This window comes from Columba livia, chromosome 9 (assembly GCF_036013475.1).
Source record: "Columba livia isolate bColLiv1 breed racing homer chromosome 9, bColLiv1.pat.W.v2, whole genome shotgun sequence".
NCBI classification, from domain to species: Eukaryota; Metazoa; Chordata; class Aves; order Columbiformes; family Columbidae; genus Columba; species Columba livia.
In genome coordinates this window covers 2,402,349-2,426,412 of record NC_088610.1, presented here as the reverse complement: position 1 = coordinate 2,426,412, position 24,064 = coordinate 2,402,349, and the positions used below count along the sequence as shown (strand labels likewise).

Below are 24,064 nucleotides of genomic sequence, written 5' to 3'. Positions count from 1 at the left end.
GGTGTTATTTCTGAAATCAAAGAAATCAAAGATCAAGTGATCCACCAGGGCTTGACAGTAAAAACCATACAATACCCACTGTGCAGCAGCCGCTCTGAAGAGTATAGAAATGAAACTTCAGTGCAGGGAAACCCTTGCTTTTTATGGTTTTTTGCTTTTTCCTTTTTTATTTTTAACAATATATAGTAAGTCGCCAGAGAGATCTGCAAATAAACTTAATTTCAAAGGAGCAGAAGTGAGTGACAGTCTGTGAAGGCAAGGAGAAAAATGTCCCAAAATCAAAAGGAGTCAGGCAGCTCAACAGCCTGTGATTTTCAGTCCCCAAAGCAACCAAAACAACTCTTCCTTTCCATCAGGATATCACTGTATCAAATGAACCCCACACAACATGTGGCTGTGATTCAGCTCTGCTTTTCTCCATTGTAACTGCAAACCTGCATAAAACAAATGCTGACCTGCAAAAATACTTTAATATCATGAGAGCTTCTCTTTTCCAGAGGGATGCTTGGTTATTGTACGCCATGAATAGAACATAACCCAAACGGATTGTACTAACTCCTTCTAAACCAAAGTATTATGTAACTCTTAATTAACGAATTATGACAGCGTAGTTGACAACAATCTCACCATAAAGTTTTTTTCAGCTTTGTAAGATGTACTAGCAATGGGTGGCTCCTCTTAGAAGTCAGTATATTATTCACGTAAATTAGGATAATGTCCTTTTATTCTGCTACTGAAACCGCATCCTCCCTTCAAAAACTCGTAACTGGTTCTCGGAGTAGTTTCACATTAAATCCTGACAGTAAATTAAAGACACATAGTAATTATTGTCATTCAATTCTTTATACATCTGTGGTGAGAACTAGAACTTATTCAAACTTGACAATGATTTCAAATCAAAACTGAATCCACAGCAAGAATAGTTGTTTGTTTCTTTATTTACAAGCACTTGCACCGCCACAAAATTTATTGTATATAATCTGTAATTTGTTTCCTCAGAAAAAAATGTGACCTCGTTGCTCAGATACAGGAAAGCTAAAGAAAGAGAGAAGTTCAGGCACTTTGGTTCTACCCATTTCTGCAAAGCGATGAGAAGCTGCCGACAGATGCAAAAAGTAGCCAGTTAATTCTGAAGCTAGAACATAACAGTCTTTCAAAAATCAACACTGAGAGTAATACCAATTTAATGCCAAACATCCCTATTCTTACTCTTTCCACCAAAGTTGGGAATTCCTTTTAAAATAAAGGGCATTTGGAGATGTTAAGCCACAGCTGACAAACTGGCGAAAGCAATAATAAAATTGCTTCAAAGCAGTGTTGCTTGAAGATGAATTAGAGAAACCTTTAAGAATTAATCAGTTGAAAACGGCCGCCGCCTCGTGTATTGCTGGCAGCACCGGTTCGCGCGATTTGCAGGCGTGCAACACCTGCCAGATCGGCCCCTGTGCTTATAAATGAACACGGCACATTTCCATATTAAAAAAATAAAATAAAATAAAAATTAGGACATAAATCTAAGGGCCAAAGTGAAGAGAAGCTGCTAAATTAATGTACACTGTGATTAAGTTATAACAGACCCACCCATCATTAACCAATTGACATGATTTTCTGACCACCTGCAAACCCAGGGGATACTTTCCAAGTTTTAGATCCTTTTGCACCACAAGAGGGAGACAGAAGATTAAGTGATACGTTGTTTAGAAGCAGAGTGCGTTTATATTTAACTAATAATTAATAGATGTAAGTAAGAAACTGAACAACTAACATCATCAATGATTTCTTGGTATAGACGTCAACATGTCAAAAAATCGTAATGCATATGTAAAGATTATGTGAATATAAGCAAGGTAAGAGCATCCAGTCTTTGGAGCACTGATGGAGGATGATCCCCAGCGCTGATAAAATAAAGAATTGACTCTGCTGTTCAGTTTATTTCTCCGTTTCAAAGGGAGGAACACGAGAAGCCGCTGCCTTTGTCCCCTACGGCCGCCATTTGCTGCCACACGGCGCGGCCCCGCGGGGAAGGATGATGGATGGATCAAATCCCGTGATTTTCAAATAAAAAATGAATTAATGTTTCAAAGAATCAGTAATCAGAGCATGATTTACAAGCGGCACCCACTGTCCCCCATGAACCGAGCGCCGCCATCTTGCAGCCCCCGCCCCCAAGGCCGGGCCCTCGTCGTCTTCTTCCTCTTCTTCCTCCTCCTCTTCCTCTCCCTCCCGGACACTGCGTCCGCGTGTTTCCCGCAGCCATGGAGTACATGACGGGGCCGGTAACCTCCACCCAGGGCAACATGTAAGCGGCGATGGGCCCCGGGGGTGGCGGGGCTGAGTCTCCTCGGGGCGCCCGGTGCCGCGCGGGTCGGTACCCGGCGAGGCGAGGCGAGGCGAGGGGAGGGGGGGGGATGACTTGCGTGACCCACCACTTAAAAGAAAAAACATATATTACATTAAAAACCCTCCACATACCTTTGTCTGCGTCCGCGGGTTCGCGTAGCCGCCACGCTCGGGGGTAGCGTTGCTGTTCGTGACTGACTTTTCCTCCCTCTTTGTCTGTCGTTCTTTTTCCCAGCCTGTGCTGCCAGTGCGGCGTGGCCATCCCGCCCAACCCGGCCAACATGTGCGTGGGGTGCCTGCGGGCACAGGTGGACATCACCGAGGGCATCCCCAAGCAGAGCACCCTCCACTTCTGCAAGCAGTGCCAAAGGTGGGCGCCGAGACCCCCTCTGCCCCTCAGGGAGCCCCTTCTGAGGGGAAATGGGACTCGGGGGCCATGGCTGTGGCTGGAGAGCCTGTTGTCATCAGGGACCTTCATCAGGGACCTTCATCAGGGACCTTCCCAGCTCCCCCAGTGCCACCCCTGCCATGTGCACTGGAAGCTGTGCTGCCATCCAGAGACCTGGACAGGCTGGAGACTTGGGCGGGGAAAAATTTAATGAAATATAACAAGGGCAAGTGTAGAGTCTTGCATCTGGGTAGGAACAACCCCAGGTTCCAGTATAAGTTGGGGAATGACCTATTAGAGAGCAGTGTAGGGGAAAGGGACCTGGGGGTCCTGGGGACAGCAGGGTGACCATGAGCCAGCACTGGCCCCTTGTGGCCAGGAAGCCAATGGTACCTGGGGTGGGTTAGAAGGGGGTGGTCAGTAGGTCAGAGAGGTTCTCCTGCCCCTCTGCTCTGCCCTGGGGAGACCACACCTGGAATATTGTGTCCAGCTGTGGCCCCTCAGTTCCAGCAGGACAGGGAACTGCTGCAGAGAGTCCAGCGCAGCCACCAAGATGCTGAAGGGAGTGGAGCATCTCCCGTGTGAGGAAAGGCTGAGGGAGCTGGGGCTCTGGAGCTGGACAAGAGGAGACTGAGGGGTGACCTCATTAATGTTTACAGATATCTAAAGGGTGAGTGTCAGGAGGATGGAGCCAGGCTCTTCTGGGTGACAACCAATGGTAGGACAAGGGGTAATGGGATCAAACTGGAATACAAGACATTCCATTTAAATTTGAGAAGAAACTTCTCAGTGGGGGTGAAAGAACACTGGACCAGGCTGCCCAGGGAGGTTGTGGAGTCTCCTCCTCTGCAGACATTCCAACCCGCCTGGACACCTTCCTGTGTAACCTCATCTGGGTGTTCCTGCTCCATGGGGGGATTGCACTGGATGAGCTTTCCAGGGCCCTTCCAACCCCTGACATTCTGGGATTCTGTGATCTTCACCAGCTCAGGTTGCTCAGAGCCCCGTCCAGCCTGGCCTGGGATAGTTCATCCACTACCTCTCTGCGCAACCTGAGCCAGGTTCTCACCACCCTCAGGGGCAAAAATAGCAGATAACTGCTCATCTTCGGAGGGCTTTAGTTTGTTGAAGCAGCTCCATGTGCTGTAAAATGCTCCCTGTATCTCAGGTACCTCCAGCCCCCGGGAACGTGGATTCAGTGCACCTTGGAATCGAGAGAGCTGCTCGCTTTGTGTCTTAAAAAGATCAAAGCTTCGCTGAGCAAGGTAAGTAGCTAATTCTGTTGGTATTTCATAGCATGTCTACTGGTTTTGCCTAAAATGAAGTCCAGCTAATTCACACAGGGTTTGATCCTTCCAGAGCAGCCATTTGTACTTGTATGAAGCTTATCAGCTGATTTATATTAAACATAATGACAATCTCATCTCAAATAACTATGCAAGGGTTCTGGAGGGTTCAGTAAGGACAGGCTATAACAAAAAATTTCCAAGCATACTGAGGAGGCTATTGCAGTGCAGTTCTGCGAGTTAAGGCGTAATGCACAATTCTTATTGTAGTTGAGCATAATTAACTGAAGAAGTCTAATGTGTTTGTAATGGCCTTTAATTGTACAGTTTCTTTTTACACATTTTAAAAATAATTTATACAATCCTTGTTCTTACTGATTTATGATGATACGAAATAGAGTTGCAGAGGTCTATATATAGATTAAATGGAAAGTCAAGTGTTTCAGGTGAATAAAGTATCTCTTAGGTTCAGAATCTTACCAGAGGAAGAAATCTGAGATAGTGTTTTAAGCAAAAAATTGTCACTTCAATTATCAAGGTTTGAATTAGATTGCTTAACTGAGTTTCTTGCTACTGGGTTCGTACTTAAATATCAAAATATCTTTGACTGCAGGAAATTTGCACGTTCTTAGCTTTAGAGATTAAATTGGCCTTTAAGTCCTGAGGAAACCATTATATTGTCCAAATTCATCTTTACGTGGCATTCAGAGATGCTGCTGAATAGTTTATTCAGTTGTTCTGGTTTAACGGTCTGTAACAAACAATTGCCAGTTATTTTAGGTAAATCAAACTCTGTGTTCTAACTAAGCATTATTAATTGAGTCTAGTATACTGCTAATATTTTTTTAATTAAGGTTATTCACTTCCTCAATTGGGCAGCAATGAACTATACCTTAAGCTTATGTTTTCTGGCAGTTAGAGCTCTATGTTTTTAACACATTTATAACGAGTACAACCACTGGCAGTAGCTGAGTTCTTGTTGTTTCCCACTGGCAGGTCCGGCTGATCGATGCAGGTTTTATTTGGACCGAACCACATTCGAAGAGGCTGAAGCTCAAACTGACTGTTCAGAAAGAGGTAACCGGAGTATAATATTCTGCACGTGGTTTTTAAAAAGCTTTAATGGAAACCAGTATGCTTTTATTTATTTATTTATTGATATTATTGCATGTTAGATAAGTGCTTCTCTTTGGTAGAATCCAGCATGTCTGTGCTGTCTGTCACACAGCGTAGTATGGAAGTTATTTCAGAATCCTGCGGTAAACAAGGGACTGATGAGGAAACCTTTTAAACTTCTGCTCTGCAGGTGATAAATGGAGCCGTTCTTCAGCAGGTGTTTGTGGTGGAATACCTGGTGCAGTCTCAAATGTGTGAAGACTGTCATAGGATCGAAGCGAAGGATTTCTGGAAGGCTGTAGTGCAGGTCAGACAGAAGGTAGGAGACAAACTGAATTTCCATTTGTTTGTGGCGGAACAATCAGGAGGACAAATCTTTGGGTGATTTTTTGATTTTTCTCAGAAAAAGATGTGCTCGCACTGCCACAATAATACCTTTTGTGTTCATGGGGTTTCTTCTTGCTGATCTTAGTTTAGAAAACCTTTATTTTTGCTGTCCAGTATTATTGGCGTATTCTTTTTAAATGACGGCTGGCAGGAGGATCTTGGGTGAATTACTAAATGTCCTTCTGTATTTTAAGGCAGTGTTAGAAACAGTGGGACGGATTGTTTATAAACATTTAAATCTTCTTTAAAGCAAAAGGGATCTTTATCAATCAATTACACAAAAATGAGAAACAGAAGGTTTAAATAATTTGGTATAAATAGAACACATCTCTAAAATCTTTTTGGTTACTTGGAATAGACTTTGGACAGCCCCTTCTCTAGATGATCTCTTCATATCAATGTTTGTTGTTGGGCGATACTGCATTTGCACTAGGCAGTTCTTAAATGACCTTTTATCTGTGTTTGGTTTTAGACCGTGCACAAGAAGACTTTCTACTACTTGGAGCAGCTGATTTTAAAACACAGGCTCCATCAAAATACACTTCGCATCAAAGAAATCCACGGTACGTGAGGTGGCTTGTTAGTCCTGAGGCCGAATAGACTCAGCTGTTTTATTTTGGAAGAGTGCTTGTGCGGGGAGCTGTGTGCAGATAAACAGCAGATTACTGAGCATGTATATTGTATTTGAACAAAAAACCCATAGTACTTGAAATAGAAATGCTCACCAAGCTTTCTTTTCTTTAAGACGGCCTAGATTTCTATTATTCTTCAAAGCAACAGGCCCAGAAGATGGTTGACTTTCTTCAGTGTACAGTTCCATCTAGGTACGGAATTTATTTATATTGCCTTGAATACCAAAAAGCTTTTAGGAAATATCTTCAATCCTTCACTTTTAAACAATTCTATAAATGTAATGAACCTGTATTGTAGTTAAAACAGGCAAAATCCCTTCTACAGAAGTCCCATGTTTTCCACTTGGCTGTTGTAAAACTAACCCTTGTGCATTTTACTATTTATTTTTGGATTTGTAGTGCATACCTATATACTTGCATTGCTGGTTATCTCCTGTTGCCTGTAATGTCCTCCTTGCTGCCTGAAGGCTCTATTTTAATGTTTTATAGATCAAAATCATCCCAACGTTTGATCTCGCACGATATTCATAGTAATGTCTACAATTACAAAAGCACTTTCTCGGTGGAAATCGTTCCCATCTGCAAGGTAGCGTCTGTGTTTCACCTTCAGGGTATTGTGTGAAGTGGGTAGAGTTGGGTTTTGGTGACAGAGCCCTGATTTCTTGTGTATTTGGGGGATGGAGGGGTCTGCTCCCCACAAAGAATGGAAAGTGAGGAAGTTATTGGGTGGAGAACTGAAAATACCAAGTTCAAAAATCTATTTCAGATCTCTCTGAAGACTTGATTAAAAAATTAAGGAAACATAAGTGTAAACTCTTTTTCTTTTTGTTTGCAGGACAATGTTGTGTGTCTGTCGCCAAAACTGGCGCAGAGTCTTGGGAACATGAGCCAGATCTGCGTGTGCATTCGAGTGACGAGCACCGTCCACCTCATCGACCCCAGGACTCTGCAGAGTAAGTTCGGCCTTCTCTTCTGCATCTGACTCTTTTCTGCTGGCACAATTCTTTGTTTTGTTTCATTTTCTTAAAATCTTGTATTTTAAGACCTTTGTGTTGTAAATTTATTTGTACCATCGCTGATGTAGAAATTTAATAGTGAACAGAGGTATGGTTTCCAAGCTTGATTTCCATGGTATCATCAGCAAAACGTGGGGGCTCACTGGGAAGTTCATGGGTGTTCTAGGTCTCTGCTAAGCACTTAATTTGTCAGGTATATTCTTCAAAAATGAGATGGCATCTGGTTTTTCTCTGGATTGTCATTTTAGCCACTTTGGTAGCAGAAGCACTGTGCTTTGATTGGTGTTTGCTGGTAAACTCTACCAACAAAATACCTCTGGTAAGGATCCATCCAGGAGAACAAGTCTTGTGAATAACAAGGTCTGTCACAGATCACCTGCTCTTGTCGCACGAGTTTTCAATATCCATAATTGCCTGAATATTTGTGTTACAATAAGAAATTTGAACAAAATGCGTTTGGCAGTTGCCTTAATTTTGGCAAATGCTTCTTTTTCCTTTTAATTTTTTCACAAAAAATCTCTCCCTTGTGATGGCCAATGCTGATTTGTTGTTGCTTTTTATTTCCCAGTTGCTGAAATTGATGGCAATACCTACTGGCGCCACCCTTTCAATAGCTTGTTCCACCCAAAACAGCTGGAGGAGTTTATCATTATGGATATCAATAGGGTTCAAGAAAAGAAAAAGGTTGCAGGTGCAGGGGCGAGATCCAACAAGGTGAGAGTTCCTCTTGATTGGATTCCGTGGTTTGGACCTTCTCCTCCCTCCCCTGCTCAGCTGAGCTTCTGTTTCCAATCCTTCTGCCTTGCAAAGTCAGAGTTCTGCTCTTCTCGGGAAGCTGTTGGTTTGGAAGTCGCACAGGCATGATCTGGATTCCACTTTCAGAGATGCTTTTCTGTTGAAGAGTTTAAACTACTTGTTACTATCGCCATGAAAATTTCGCAGTAGCTGTGCAACTCTTCAGTTATTAAATTGTTTTTGCTGAAGTGTAGAAGCATTTCTTTTTAATCAGAATTCATGAATCAGTACCAGACATTTTCTTCACAGTCAAAAGCTACATGTGGTTGACAGTTATGAATTAAAAAAGCCCCACACACACTTAAACTGTCCAGTTGTAGAAACAGCTTTGTTGGAATTCTTGTGAAAAGTGGTTGGCATGGCCATTTCCTTTCATAACGACGAGAAGTGAGGAGTAGCCAGCAGTATATTGGATGCCTGATGTAGAAAGACAAGTTTAATTATGAATGTAATTTAAACCAGCACTGTAGCAGTGCACGGTAACACAGCGCGGCAGGTTAAGCTGCGTTTGATGACAAGAGTGTTTTCTTCTCCATTCCTCAAGCACACGCTGGCTGAAGCCTGGGTGCGGAAAACCTCGGAGCTGGACACGGATCATCAGTATTTCTGCTGCACTCACTTGGGACACATCCTGAATCCTGGCGACCTTGTCTTGGGGTCTGTTCTGTTTCTTGGCTTTTATTCAATGATCATTTAATGACAGAATTCAAGTCATTCTGTGCAACGGGCTGTTAGTAACAAGAGAGCTGAAGTATTGGCTGGAATAACAGTTTAGACACAGATAGATGGGGGGAATTTTTAAAATACCAGGCAAGATCCTTTTGTTTGATAGTATCATGTACAACAGTTAAAAATGGAATTTATATATTTTTTTTTCAGATTAGGCAAATTAGGTGATTCTCAAACAGGCTTAAATGTGAACATTAGCGGAGCTGTTGTGAGCCCAGCAGAACCTCAGTGGATGCTCAGCAGGATTTGGGGACAGCGAGTTATTCATAGTTACGACACCTGCATATTGATGTGGATTTTTTTATTTGCTCTGGGCTTCATTTGGAAAGGTTTCTCTTTCTTAGGAGCTGTAACTTGTAATACGAACATACAATACCTTGAGTTCAGCTTTATAGATTTACATGAAAGGGTAGGATAATATACCTGTTTTCATTTTAGATTTGACTTGGCGAACTGCAACTTAAATGACGAGTTTGCCAATAAGATGAACCCACACGACATTCCTGATGTGGTAAGACTATGTTCTTTCTGTCTACGAAGTTCTCTGCGTTATCCAGGGCTATTAGGGAATATGATTTTGTAATGAATACTCACTAGTTCCGTAGTGCCACAGGAAGAGGGGATATTAATGTTGAAATTTGAATAGCATCTAATTCTGAGAATTATTTTCCACAACTTAAATTTGTTGTGTGGTCATTAAGGAATATATTTACTTTAACTTACCTTATTCTACATTGGTCTTGTTCAAATTACCATTCACTGAGTGATGAAAACTGCATGATGTGTGTTTGCATATTCAGGACATAACCCAAAGTGTCTGGAAGCTGAATGGACAAACACTATACAAATTCTGTATAAAACTTCTGAGTGCCTGACTATTCAGCCCATTTTACAGTTGCCCCGGTCTGGATTTGGGTGGTGGTGTGGATTTTGAAAGAGTGTGATCGGTAGTATTGAATGTGTAAATCCCTGCTGCTTTTCACTGCAGGTATTAATAAAGAAGAGCTACGACCGCACCAAACGCCAGCGGCGCAGAAACTGGAAGCTGAGAGAGCTGGAAAGGGACAGAGAAGGCGCAGACACGGACGATGAAAGGTTCAGTATCTGCCATGAAGCTTTTCCGTCCTTCCTACCTAGGAGACTGTGCCGAGCCTAGAAATAGTCTCGCTTTCTGCTGATAAACCCGGTGTGGTGCCTAAGCTGCTGTGCTGGCTGTTAAGGGGACACAAGCAAATGCTGCTGGTTCTATTCGAGCATTGTGAAATACAAAAGCTATTTTAATGTTTTTTTTCCAAGAAAAGCTTAAACCATGAGACAAGTGACGAATATTAGAAGCGTCGTGTCTGTAGGTTACAGTTGGTGTCTGTCTGGCTAAAGGGACACTTGTGTGAAAATGTGCTTGTCTCTGGTTTGTTTAGTGACAAAACCAGAAAGAAGTAGAACAAAAATGGGGCAATTAGAGTTAAATGAGGGCAGATAAATTAAACATTATTTGGAAACTAATAGGTGATAATAGAAAAGAGTGAGTTGGAAATGTAGGAGTGCTATGAGAAGGATGGGGGGTTGCAGTCCTCCCTTGGGGCTTGGCTTCTTTGGTTTTGTTTTAGAAATTTACATAAAAAACACAGGAAAAGAGATTAAATCCATTAAACATCTTTTCCAGACAATACCAAGACTTCCTTGAAGATCTGGAGGAGGACGAAGCCATAAGGAAGAACGTCAACATTTACAGAAGTAAGAGCTTTGTTTGTTGGTTGCTCTTGTGGTTTGTTGTTTGTTTTGGGGATTAGTTTTTTCCCCATCATTCCTTGGGGTGGTTCAGGAGGTTTGGGGTTTGTTCTCTTTGCTTAGATGTTGTTTTCCTTTTCTATTCCTTTTTTAGATGCAGATATTCCAGTGGAGAGCGACACGGATGATGACGGCGCTCCGCGCATCAGCCTGGCTGAGATGCTGGAGGATCTTCATATTTCTGAGGATGCCACTGGTGGGGAGGGAGCAAATATGATGACAGAATAAGAACAGCACGCTCGCCAATGCAATAAATATTCCTTTACAGAGGAGAAAGTACCCAAAACATAAGTCAACGTGACAAACCGTTCACGTGCACATGAAAAGTAATGTGATGGCTACCACTATATCCCTAAATAATGGTCCTGAATTCATGTTTTATATAAAATCTTCTAGAGAATCGACTAAGTTAAATTTCTGGAGTAATCCTTGTCGTGCACTGAAGGATCTCCAGATGGAAAGACTTTATTCTAATTTTCCAGATTTGTAGGTAAAGTACTTACCTACTGTTCTTGTTTTCATTTCTTCACGTGGAAAGGATATTTCCTGCCTTTAATCGTTTTGGCATGATGGTTTGAAGCCTTTGATGCTGTTGCTAGATTATTCCATATAACAATATTTTGGGGAAGCTCAAGAATGTGTCTTGTTTTCCTTTGGTGAGGGAACTCTTAACTATACTGCCTGTAAATGATTAAAGGTGCAGCTTTTGATCAGAAACTTCGGTTTAGTGTAATGAATATTTACTGTACTATCTTCTGTGCCTGTATCAGTGTATTAAAAGCAATATGTATAATGTCTAATTAACACACTGGGTATGAACTATTAAAAAACTATACAGATACTTTTTGGTCCATCTTTTTTTAGTGAACTTTAAAATCCAATTTCACTCTAGTGCAAGCCCAAGGAGGCCAGAGTGGTGTAGGAGGACGTCACCCATGTTCATCTGGGTTTCATTCAATTTACTGCACAAAGGTGGTTCAGCAGAAATTTTACTAATTGTTTATGTGAATATACATTTGATTTCATATAAATACAGAAGCACAGTGAGAGTGGTTTTGCCACTGCATTTTTTTAGCTTAAGGAGAAAAACGTTCCCAAAGAAACGGCATATGTGAAGGAGGGAAATGTAAAGTTGGCAAAAAATGGAGGTGTGGGATTCATCTAACAGGGTATTAATGATTGATGTGTGTAACTGAGATGAGAACACTCGGTGCAGTTTGTCACCGCTTGTATGTTTGTGACAGAAATACACAGGGCTGAAAGTTCCCTGTTTCCCTGTAGCGTCAGCTGAGGAGGTGGCGGGAGCGCCGCGCTCTGCCTCGCTGTGCTTCACTTTGAAGGCCTCCAAGGAAATAAATGATGAAGGAGTTCTCAGTGTTCAGCCCCCGGCCAGGTGAGCAGACTTTTGGCCTTATTGAAGTGGCAGCTTTAGACTGAAGTGTCTACAACCAGGTGTGGATCTGTTGGGTTTCCTGTGTGAGCCCGGGCACCACGGCACAGAAAGCGGCGGCATTTCTGGTTGTCGAGGCTGCAGCTCGGTTTACTTGCCGGTAACTCATACTATTTTTTTTTACTCTGTATCACAATCTTTTAATCATCCTTTTGAGGAAAAAAATGGAAATTTGGGAAGGCAGTTTTGATGTAGCGAAGCTCTAAGCCACCCCTCAGTGCTGTTTATTGTGCGTTTGTCACGCTGAGCTCTCCTCCTTCCTCTTAGGAGCTTTGTCGTATTTTTTACTACACTTAGTAAAAAATACTACATTTTTCTTATGTAGGAGCAGATACTATTTATCTCAGAGGGTAACTGAGTTCAGCATAGGGAAGGCGTAAAACCGAGCTTCTAAAGTACTCGTGAGGAACTGAGGGATCGCGGCGCTGAAGCCGGAAGGGGCCAAGATGGCGCCGGCGGAGCTGTCGCCGCTGCCCCAGCCGGTGCTGCTGCGGGTCCTGGAGCTGCTGCCGCCGCGGGACCGGCTGCGGGCGGCCAGGTGGGACCCCCGGGACCCCCCCGCGCCGAGCGGCCCCGGCAGCGGCGCTGATCGCTGCCCCTTCCCCGCAGGGTCTGCCGGCGGTGGCGGCGGCTGGCGCTGGACCGGGCCGTGTGGAGACACGTGGATCTGAGCGCGCAGCGGGTACGGGGGAGACGGGGCGGGAATCACCCCCTGAGGGCGGGGGGATTAGGTGGGGGGCATGAAATTCTGGGGGCTTATCGCACTGCGGGTAGGGGGATGAGACTGGGGGAATCGCCCCTCTGTAGGTGGGGGGATAAGATGTGGGGGATGAGATTGGGGGGTCACCACACTGCGGGCAGGACTTGAGGTGGGGCGGTCAACTCCACTGCGGGCAAAGGGGATGAGATTGGGGATGGGTCACCCCACTGTAGGTGGGGGGATAAGATGGGGGTGATGAGATTGGGGGTGGGTCACCCCACTGTGGACAGGGCTTAAGATGAGGGGGTGAACCCCACTGCAGGCAAGGGGATGAAATTGGGAGGGTCAACCCACTGCAGGTGGGGGGATGAGATATGGGGGGCGTCACCCACTGCAGGCTGGGAGTGAGATGGGTCACCCCACTGAGAGCAAGGGGATGAAATTGAGGGGGTCACCCCACTGCAGGCTGGGGATGAGATGAGGAAGGGGGTTCACCCCACTGCAGGCGGGGGGATGAGGTTGAGGGTCACCCTACTGTAGGCTGGGGATGAGACTGGGGGGGGACCACCCCACTGCAGGCAGGGGCTGAAGGAAGGAGCACCACCCCACTGAATGCAGAGATCTGGGGGTGCCCCCCTGCTGCCCACCCCTGGGAACAGTCCCTTTTCCCTTTGCCCGCAGCTCAGCTCCCGGGCCCTGTGGCAGCTGCTGCGGCAGCGGCTCCAGGACTCGCTGCGGTCGCTGGGGCTGCGGGGCGGGCTGGGCTCCGGCACCCGGCGGCGGCTCCTGTCCCCAGCGCTGCTGGCCGCCCTGGGGACGCGCTGTCCCCAGCTGCACCGCCTGGCCCTGGCCAAGACCGACCTCCGCGCCATCCCCTACGAGAGCATCCCTGCTTCCCTCACGGCGCTGGAGCTGAACCGCTGCGAGATCCCCAGCGCCTGGTTCTGTGGCTCAGCCTCGGGGTCCCTGCCTCAGCTTCAGCACCTCATTATCTGCAACGTCCCGGCCTTTTCTGATCGCCACCTGCTGAACGTGTCCTCCCAGAGCCGCCTGAAGACGCTGAGCCTTTGTGGCACCTACCGCCTGACAGACGTGGGGATCCAGCGAGCGGCTCCGCAGCTGGAGCAGCTGGAGCGCTTGGTGCTGCGCGGCTGCAGCATCGGCGACTCCGCCGTGGGTTCCATCGGGTGCCACATGAAAGGGCTGCGGTTCCTGGAGATCAGTGGTGCTGAGTTTCTGACGAACGCGGGTCTGGCTCGTTTAACGACTCTGCAGCACCTGGAGACACTGAGCCTCGACCTCGACGAGAAAATTTCTCTTGGTGCCGTTATTGCTTTGTGCCAAGAGCTGCCCCAGCTGAGGAACCTCAGATTAGGCAGGACTCGCTTTGAAGATAAAGTGACAGATAAAATTCGGGCGAGTTTGCCCCTCTGTAACATTACACACACTCCCTGACACACGGCCCAAAGCTGTAAGGCCTTTGCTAATTGTTTGAGTTTTCTTTAGTATGAGGGTGGTGAGAGCCTGGCCCAGGTTGGCCAGAGAGGTGGTAGATGAACCATCCCTGGAGACATCCCAGGCCAGGCTGGACGGGGCTCTGAGCACCCTGAGCTGGTGAGGATGTCCCTGCTCATGGCAGGGGGGGCACTGGGGGAGCTGGGAAAGTCCCTTCAACACAAACTGTTCTGTGATTTTATTATACAGATTTTACAGAAGCCACACCTGCCAGTAGCATTGGGGAGATGTAGATAAACTCAGTTCTAGTCACCATTGGGCCAAATCTGCGGAAATTTAAGAATTTTAATTTGTAACCTGTAGCCAATTAATCCATTCCGTGCTTGGACGGGATGTGTTCTGGGTTGTGATCTTTCTGACAGAAAAACAATCAAGCTGTACACAGGCTGGTAAGAAGCTTCCCATTGTTGGCAGGTGAAGAGAGAGTCATAATAAAAGCTCATTTTGAATTCTGCTGGTTTGATGAACCGTTTTCGTTCTTCTTGAATGTTTTCAGTGATTTCAGCTGTATTGCTGCCCTGTCAGTCACCCTGTTTGTTACTGGCGATGTCCCCCCAGCTCTGTTGCCAGTCTGTATTAGATTTCAAGCATCTTTCAGCAAGAGTCTTGTCAGGAAAGATCTCATGCTACAGGGTCTGGGCAAACAAGTCATAAATCTAAGTATATTGCTTGGCTTTTTGTGCATTTGTTTGCTGGCTGGTAACACTTAGTAACAGCTCTCCAATGAGTGGGTGAGCTGTGTGTACTTGAAACCAAAGTTTGGTCTAATTTTAGCTTCTCAAGTTTAACATTTGAAGAGCTGGGAGCCAAAGGAGGCTCAGCTGGTGTGGCAGCAAATGAAGTGTTTGCCAAGGTCTGCTCGGTGCCACCAGATCAGTGAGTTGACAAAAGGTACTTAATTCACAGCATTACCCTGCATCCCCTTCTGAAAATCTCTGCTCCTTCCATACATACAGGAATTGCTTCCGGATTTTAAGCCATAGCTGCTTAATGATTAATTTGCACCCAGGTGTTGAATTTTGCATCGGAAGAGCTGAAGTGTAACGTCCCCCTAGTTTGCTTGGGGAGGAGGGGAGTTGCTTTTGAGATGCGAATAAATGCACAGTGTGTGCGCTGGATTTAGCATGGGGTATGTGCGATAGCGAGTACCAAGCAGCAGCAGTATGTGTAGTAACTTATGAATAGTAGCGCAGATGTAAAAGGGTTGTCTGAAATAGTTACGTGGTGGTTAAATTTAGTGCAGTGGCTCCTGTGAGCACTTGATGCGTTAGTGTGGCTGTAGATCATTTTATCGAAATTCAAAGTTCTATTAAAAAAAAGTCATTTATAACGGGAGAAGCTGTTCAGAACTTTGTAATAGTGGACTGAAAGATTTTTGCTCACGGAAAATGGTGAAGGAGGATGTGGTGTTGCTAAGTCAACATGCAGAGTCACAGCACAAAATCGGGATGATTGAGGGGAACAAATACACAGAAAGAGGTGACTGGGGGATGTAAGGGCTACTTAGTATTCTTTTTAATAGAAAAAAAAAAAGTCTTGTATATTGATGAAACTTTAACTGCTTTAAAAATCTGTTAGGAGATTCTTTTCTGTAGCTGCAGAGGTTCCCAAATATGGTTCAGGTGGAAATTGCTCAGGTGAAATATTTACAGGAAAACAGCATTAAAATGAGAGCAGAGAGCTGACCTGTGCTGGACCCAAAGCACTGATTCTGTGCCAGTTTTGGAAATCACTAATTGAGGAACAGAATACGCGCTGGTTGGCGTTGAGATACTGGTCTGGTGGGGAGTTCTAATAGAATCAATATTATTTTAGTCTCTTTTACTGCTCGAAGTAGCTCGATTTGCCTTAAAGAGGTTAAATTCAGACTGAGAATAGGTTGCTTCTGTAGTTTGTGTTGAGTTTTGCTCGGAACGTGTCTGCAGGGGCAGGAGAAGCTGCCACAGGATGGAGATGTGCCTGTGATTAACGCAATAGCCCACCTGGTGTCACTGTTCCTTCACCGTGGTGGCCCCAAAACCAACCTGTGCAGAAAAGATGACTGTAAACTGAAAAAATTCTTTATGCCGATGTAGTTCTTAATATTTTCATTTAAGTTTGAAATAATGTAACATCAGCCTAAGGAAAAATAGGACAAAAGCTGCTTGAATGTTGGTGCTGAAGGGTTTACTCCTGGCAATCTGCTCCTCTGCCGGCAGATTCACTCCACTCACACTTTGCCAAGGCCTCTTATTTTAGCTGCATTCTCCTGGAATGGTTAAATATAGGGGTGAGACTCATGTGATGGGTTTCTAAGGGGTTTTGGCAATGTTTGCTACAGCTCGTTCCAGAACATAATAAAGTTGAAAAGGAGTATTATTGCCTTTGGAATTTACTGACATTTTCTGTATTTAACCATCATAAGCTCAGGATGGGAACCTGGTTAAGAAAACAGGAAACAGGAGCTGAAGTTTAAAGCTTGTCAGGATCTTCCATGGTGAAAAACAAAGCATAACCCTCAAGAAAGTGATTTTGTGTAATGTGAATATCCAACTTTATGAAATTAAGCAGTCACGTGTGACACAAAGGCACAACTAATGTACCTTTTCACAGCAACTAAGAAAATGCTTCAGGTGTGTGAAGCACTGAAAGGGCTTGAAAGGCTGTTTAAAAATAATCCTCGCTCAGTGATAAGTTTTATAAGATAGGTATTTAAACAGTAAATCGTGTGGCAGGTTGGTTGTATACCGCTTGGAATGATGAAGTCTTTGTGCTGCGAGGGCTGCAGCGATGATGATGAACGCCTTTGTTAGGAATGCAGGTCTCTGTGAATTCGTACCTTTTGTAGGGCAGATCTGAGATATAAAGGGCTGCAATTCTCAACCCATGCTTCTGCCGAAAGGGATTTATGCTAATGTATGAAAGCTTGATGTATTTAAGCTGATCGAAATGCAGCGGAAGAGAAAAGCACACTGAGGAAGGGGATGGGGTGCCCGTTTCCATCCCGTGTGCGCAGCTCCCGGCTCCAGCAGGTGGCTGGTGTTGCCCAAGACTCGGATCCAGCGCGATGACGTGTACGCTCCAAGCAGCGTTTAGAAGGAATTCTCATTAGTGCAAATCGTGAGGATGTTGAGACAGCTGCTGTTTAACCTTGGCGGCCTCTGAACTGCAGATACAGATCACTCGTTTACCGCAGCTTCCTCGTTCCCCGAATTCGCTCGTTCCCAAAGCCTGTGATCTTCAGCCCGCCACAGGCTCTTGGAAGGATTCCTGTTGCTGCGGCTTTCCCGAGGTCAGCACAAGTTACAACGCTTTGGAAAAGTTTGGGTATTTGTAGCTACTCTAAGTTTGATTTGACTTTTTAACATCACTTCCTGTAATACAGATATAAAGCTTCTATAGGTGTCACTGACAGCGGACAGTAAGGAATTTACCGCGCTGTTTTACGTACCCAAATGACGGGTCAGTAAGCAGGTTACAATTAAGCTCTTGCACAAAGTAGTTTCAGCTGAGCAAGAAATTAGGCAGAAAGTTTCAGCCAAGCAGGACTCAGTAATTTAAGTTGGGCTTTGTAAAAGGAAAGAGACCTGCTGTAAACTCAACATTGTCCTAAACAAATACATGCAAGATTAAAAGGAATATGTTCTGCAGGATGCAAAAGCTGTTAGGTGCTGACAGGTTCATCTTGGAAACAGGATTTTCAAGTCAGATAATGTATAGCTAAGATAAGAACTCAAATTACACTCAGATGTAAATAGTAGCATAGACAAGATGTAGTAGCAAAACAATAAAAGTAACAATAAGGGGCATGAACTTATCTTCGGCCTCTCAGAGCTGTGCGAAGTAACCGGTAGCAGAGGGGGTAAAGTTCCCCATAGCAAAATCATCCTCATTGCCTTTAGGAAGTTTAAACTATTTGGATTGATAAAACTATGGATTATAATTTAATGAGAGATAAACTGTAAAAGTCCTACAATAATGAACCTTCATAATGAGGATGCTGTGAATCTCCCATTATGTGTTATAGCTGTAAAGATCAAACAGTTCCAAGTGAACAGCATGAGCGGTTTTATTTTAGGAGATGTTTATTATTTTGTTCTTTAGTCTCTTGCTGAACCAGCGTTGGTAATTTGTGCCATTTAAGTATGAAATTTAGTGGAGCAGTGATCTGAATGGTGCCCCACAACACCCTCACCTTCCTTTTTAATGTGTAAGTACCACAGGGGCATAAACATTCCCTGTATGAACACAGGGACCAGGAGGTCAGCTCTGTTCACAAAAGTGGGGAGTGGAAATGATGTTAGAGCACCAGATTGGTTGCCTGTCAGAAATTTTGTCACATTAAGCCTGCATGTTTAAATCCGTGTTTCCAAACCCTAAAATTAATTCCTTTATTGGCAAAAGTCCCTAAGCAGCACATACTGCACGTACAAGTGTCTGCTGTGGTCAACAGGCCTAGGACAGAGCAACAAGCACCTCTTCATTGTGGATCTGATTGCTATTAATCATAAAACCCTGCAAACAGCAACTGCAACCAGCCATCTCTTCTCCCACACACACACCCCTGAACTCCCAGCCCGCACGGAGATTAATAAATCCACGTTCGCAACACTTGTTGCCGGGTTTAAAACACAAATGTTGTGGCCAGACTGCTGAGCCAGTGCGAATGGAGAAAGTCTTGATAAACATGGAAGCAGAGCGGTCCCAGAGTCTCTGCTCCGCGGCAGAGAGCGGCTGCTCGCCCGCAGCTGCGATGGATTTATCAAGCGCCTGGCGGGATGACAGACACCGATTGCAGCAGCGCTGCCCCTGACCAGATGTTCGCTGCCAGATGAGCCTGCCCAGGCCTGATGTGAGCTAATCCCAAGCCACGGCCTTATCCTATCGATTCAACACCTCGGGCTGCTGGGCAGAGCAGCCCAGACAGGTTTGCGTTTCGAAACTGAAATTGCAAGCGGGAGTTTGCATGCCATATTTTAAATGCTGTTCCGTAGATGAGAGCCTTGGGGACAGGCAGGGGAAAGTTGTAACGAGTAAAATTAATCAACAAGTCGTTGTTTTGTGGGGTTTTTTCCCAGCTGCCGCTTGGCCGTTTGTTTATTTCTTTGCTTTTGGGTGCTTTCCTTGCTCTGGCCGATTCCCGCGGCTGAGCTGAGGTCTCTGTGCTGTGGAACAGCACGAAGCGCTAAACCGGCGTCGCTGTCACCTGCAGACACGGAGGAGCCACCGGTGCCGCAGGACCTGCCACCTGCGAGCAGGGCAGCTCAGCAGCCACCAGCCTGTTGCACAAGAGACACTGGAGGTGACCACACCAAACACCAAGTGGGTTTGTGCCCGAGAGACAGGGAACGGGCACCAATAAACAACACGCCCAGGGTACCGGTTCCTGCTTCACCAGCCTGATGGCAGATCCCTTGATGTCAACAAATACTTGGGATGGATGTCTACAGCCTTCTGCTGCCGTTTAGTGTAAACATATTTACATTGGCTTGCTTATCCCCTAGGCTTTCTCCATGGGTGTAGGATGATGCTGGATGTGTGTCTCTCTGGCACGTATAATGCAAAACACTGCAGTGACTTATCTACATCACAGACTGACAGTTTCAAAACAAAATTGTTGTCTTCATAAATAGGTTAATAATTGACATAACTAAAATCCTATGTTTCCGTCTTCTGTTCCTAACGTTGGTATATGCAATATCCACACTAAGCATGAAAGCTGCGAGGAGCAAGTGAAAGATCTTTACTACTTTAGCCGTCATAGTACTTTAATTAAGCATACAACTGGATTCTCATCTGAAAGCATTAAATAGAATAATTTTTTTATTAACTTAGAGGTTACTTGGGTACTGTTGAGAGTTCTAAATTTAAGCTCAGCTGCCCTCATATTCCTGAATAAACTATTTTCATATCCTATCTTATTTTCCCCTAATTATAAATAGAGAAAGGGAGTGAATCTCATGTTGAGAGGACGTCATAATTAGTGTCTTCACTTTGTTTTATCGCTGTCTGTGGCCAAATCGCATTTCATAAGTGATTTGATTGCCACTCACTAATCCTAATCTCTTGGAGGGACGTTCTAGGAGCATCTCTATGCTGGAGAGATGTGAGAAAACTCACTTCAGTGTGGGTGGGAGCCAAGTTGTGTTTATGTTACGCCGTGCGCACCCTCCTACTACTCTGTTCTTCTCCTGGGGTGATAGAGAAGAAGGATTCTAGTTGCCAACGTTTATTGTTTGGTTATTTCATCCCTGAGCAGCTCTGGCCCACGCCCGCGGTCACAAGTTGGCAGCACAGGCGTCTTGTTTCTAAGGCTTAAGCTTAAAAAGTACAGACTTTGAAACAAAGGCAACTGCAGGGTGTCCAGCGCATTGGTTACAAAGTTCACATTTCAGCCTCAACATGTAGAGTATAAAAGGAGGTAAGAGATGGGGAGCAAGGAGTTTAGGACAAAAGGGGAGATGTATTTTAGGTAAGATTTTTGTTGTTTTTCAACTGAAATGTCCCTATCACAGCTGGATATGTAGTTTCATGTTCTGTCCATGATACGCAAGGTTTACCAGCCTTCTAAAAAAGTAAAACAAAAGTGTTATTTTAAAAAAAAAAATCCAAGAAAATTATAATTTCATTATCAATTTTCAGGGAAGCAAATCCCCACATTTTTAATCAATCAACTGTATTGCTTCATGATGGTGAACCAGTTAAGTAATTCATTGGATTAAATCATTGAGGCAAACTAAATAAATAATCAAAGCATCCTGTAAGTACACACATACCAAGCTTAGAGAAGCAGCCTATATTTGCAAAGTATTGTGCAAAACCTTTCACGTACACGTCTCTCCTGTCAGCAAAGCTATGGCAGGCAAGAACAAACGCGTGCCCTATCATTTCTCAAGGTGAAAACTCTCCATATCCAAGCAGGTGTCCCTGGAATAACAAAATGTGCAGCATGGTTGATTCTGTCCCAAACCCAGCTTGCTAACTCCAGCCAGTCTTTAAAATTGACAGCTCTTTAAGAAGACGGTCAAATGATCAAAAAACAAGGACTGATTGAATTGTTTTGGCAAAATAAGTTGCTGTCAGAGATTCCCAGGATACAGAAGAGCATTAAGAGATAGTGCAGAATAAAACAGTGTTTGCACACACCCTGAACCTGTTTCTAAACAAAACCAGAGTGTTGAGAAAACACTTATTTGATCCAAAAGTCAGCGTCAGGTTGGCCGTGTTACTTCACGATAGAAACTGTGTTTTCTTGCTGGTTTCCAAATAAGTGCCAGAAGAACTGAAAAGCCGTGCTAAGGTGGACAGGGACAAAGATGTAGGCGGTGTACAATACCATAACTAACATGGAAATGTTGAAAGTGTAGAAGAGCAGTTTTTCCCAGGGCTCCATGAGATAGCTGCAGGTGATGAGTTCGAACTGGCAGTACAGCCAATACAGATAGCTCTTCATGCTCTTAATATCCATCTTCCCAGTGCTGCTCCTGAAAGCCTCCCCTATTATGGTAAAGGATAGTTAGAGGAACTAGAAATCTTCCCAAAAGAAAAATGTATATAAAAACTTCCTATGGGCAGCAGCTCCGTGCTACTCGGTCTGCTCCTACTGACCATGATGTTTTAAAGACACAAGAGGTCTAAAATTCCAAGATCGCGAGTACATTTTAAAGTATAAAACACAATCAGATAGTAGCAGACTAGCATGAGTCATTATTTTACTCCGTCTTGTAAAAGGCCTCGTTTGTATTCCTTTTGCTTTTCCTGCCTCCAGTTCTGAACACAACAGCCCAGTTTAGACCCCTGTGGATTGGGCATCATTAGTTACCAAGTAGGCTCCACAATATCTCTTTTTTGTCCAGAAACTGGTTACCCAATAATTGCTGCAACCCTGTTCTCCAAGCCGAACTCTGCTTTCCTAACTTTGCCTTGCCTTGGATTATTTAAGGCTTTATTGAAGCGGATTAATTCAAAAAGCACTTTAAGCCCTCTCCCTTTCACCATTTGTGGATTTGGACATAGAACTTGGCCAGAGGTCTGATTTCTGCTGCTGCGCTGAATTTAATGTCTTATGCATCAATTGCTGCTGGAATGCAAACTGGGACTACCCAGGACACCACACACACAGAATTACAATAAAAGAAAACTATATACCAATTATTGGGCTTCTTCTGCAACAGAGATGAATTGAGCTGTTGCCAGAATGAAAATATATACATTTATTTTAAGGCTTTGTGTTGATATTAATGCTAATAATTATTGAGTGTCAGGTTATACAGTTACCAGAATGTAGAACTGGAGAGGTAAAGAGAAAACAGGACTGTTTCAGTTACTGGTGCTTCCTGGCATTTGGTAAATAAGAAGAGACCAAACAAAAACTGTGATTGGAAAGTTAAGAACTTCTGGTGGTGTCAAGATCTCTGGAAAAAAACTTTCTCCATGGAAATTAAATACAAATTCATAAACTTATATACAATGGGATTTTATAATAACAAAAGACACTTATTAAAGTTTTTAGAAAAATTTTACATCACCTTTTCTATTTCACTTCCATATCTTCCCTACTTGTTTTCTGCCTGATAGGTGAGATAAACTAGATAATGCCTCTGTAGTTAAGTATTATTCTTAACTACTTTTAGCAATATTCTTACTGTATCTGTCGCATTTCAGTACATTACATACAGCTTTTACTAAATCTAGGTTATACTAAGCTTCTTACCATCAAGTGAATTGCCAAGCTACTTTGAGAAAAGCCTTTTCTTGCAAAAAATGGATTTTGTAAGAAGTAGAACTTACCTGTTTGCTTCTCCCTGACGACCAGGTGAGAGATGCTTCCTAACAGTTCTGCCTTTTGCAGCCGAGAAGCTCCCGCGCAGATTGAGAAGCAGAAACAATCACCTTTGCTCCTCAATTACAGAGCGTGTCCTCCACACCCCGCCCTCCTTCACTGCTGCTAAAACCTCCCTGGCCAAAGCTCTTCATTATGCAAATACATCATCTGGCCGGGCACCGCGCTCCCATGACAGCGTTCACTTGGTAATTCGTACAAAGTCGGAGTTGAAGAGCAGCAGGTAGGGAGGAATGTACAAGGCTGAAGCACAAAATCAACACAAAATGTTTACAATTTGTGCCTTCTTCAATTTCCAATCTCAAAAAATATCTCTGCTTCTGTGGGACTTCATGATGTAGGCTGCCAAAGTTGCTACAAGGTGCAATTTAATGTCTATGCAATAATATGGGCTCGGAGTTAAGTGGCCACAAAAATGTGGCTCAATTAATATGTCACAGGAAAGTCTCGGGTGAAACCACCACCTCCTGCAACCCTTGATTAATGGCATTTGAGACAGTTCCCAGTCTGCTCTGCGTCGGTATCTCCTGCTGCTCTGCACACACCTCAGTTATCCTCATCCAGAAAAAGCAGAGTGCAGAGAATACACAGGCAAGATTTCTGCAAGGAAAAAATGGTGCGTTTTTCTTAAAAATGTGACCAAAATAAAACCAAGCCACAAATCCTTGAAGCATTTTAAGGATCTAATTGGACAAGTAAATTAGGGAGAAGTCTGCATAATACATTATGTTCCAAACTATCTGCCTGCAGTCAAGGCATTTCAAAATATGAATCAGCTTCATTTTAGGAGGATATGCCACAAGCGATGTCTAGGGCGTCTGACCTCACCTTCTTTCTTCCCTTCCTTACCAAACACACCCAGAGCTGATCTATCAGTAAACAATGACCTACACCCTCAAACTTTTTTTTCCCCCCATAGTTTTCACCAAAGTAAAGTTTTCTGTTTAAAAATGGGCCACTTTTCATGGAAAAGTGGAGAAATGGGAAAGCAGTGCCCTTGTCAGCAGTTCAGTCTGCCCCATGCCCAGTCGCAGGGGAGCATCTCCCCAGCTGGACGAGCTGCTAAGATAGAGCTTAGGTTGGGATCTAGAGAATGAACTC

The 24,064-nt window shown here is 44.2% G+C and overlaps 4 protein-coding genes across 11 annotated transcripts in view; 2 read left to right on the top strand and 2 right to left on the bottom strand.

Annotated features, from left to right (window-relative positions):
* OTOL1 (otolin 1) overlaps positions 1-2,605 on the bottom strand; it is a 44,369-nt gene extending 41,764 nt beyond the window's left edge. For all 8 annotated transcript variants that reach the window (XM_065073463.1, XM_065073466.1, XM_065073468.1 and 5 more), the window contains exon 1: positions 2,473-2,605. The gene's annotated coding sequence lies outside the window, so the exon portion shown is untranslated. The remainder of the gene's footprint in view (positions 1-2,472) is intronic.
* NMD3 (NMD3 ribosome export adaptor) lies at positions 1,228-11,318 on the top strand. Its single transcript, XM_065073462.1, has 15 exons — positions 1,228-2,299; positions 2,576-2,710; positions 3,897-3,993; positions 5,011-5,091; positions 5,321-5,449; positions 5,990-6,080; positions 6,263-6,341; positions 6,639-6,735; positions 6,985-7,102; positions 7,734-7,879; positions 8,505-8,617; positions 9,128-9,200; positions 9,678-9,784; positions 10,353-10,423; positions 10,572-11,318. Exons 1-15 carry the CDS (start codon positions 2,256-2,258, stop codon positions 10,703-10,705), a joined length of 1,515 nt encoding a protein of 504 aa, XP_064929534.1. The 5' UTR covers positions 1,228-2,255; the 3' UTR covers positions 10,706-11,318.
* An 811-nt stretch (positions 11,319-12,129) lies between these two features.
* Positions 12,130-14,596, top strand: FBXL12 (F-box and leucine rich repeat protein 12). The gene is made up of 3 exons (XM_065073474.1): positions 12,130-12,465; positions 12,537-12,609; positions 13,309-14,596. Exons 1-3 carry the CDS (start codon positions 12,374-12,376, stop codon positions 14,080-14,082), a joined length of 939 nt encoding a protein of 312 aa, XP_064929546.1. The 5' UTR covers positions 12,130-12,373; the 3' UTR covers positions 14,083-14,596.
* A 6,148-nt stretch (positions 14,597-20,744) lies between these two features.
* On the bottom strand, positions 20,745-23,243 carry LOC106145798 (serine palmitoyltransferase small subunit B). The gene is made up of 2 exons (XM_021294151.2): positions 22,912-23,243; positions 20,745-21,618 (listed from the first exon to the last, which is right to left on the bottom strand). Exon 2 carries the CDS (start codon positions 21,587-21,589, stop codon positions 21,347-21,349), a length of 243 nt encoding a protein of 80 aa, XP_021149826.1. The 5' UTR covers positions 21,590-21,618; positions 22,912-23,243; the 3' UTR covers positions 20,745-21,346.
* Positions 23,244-24,064: the final 821 nt, after the last annotated feature.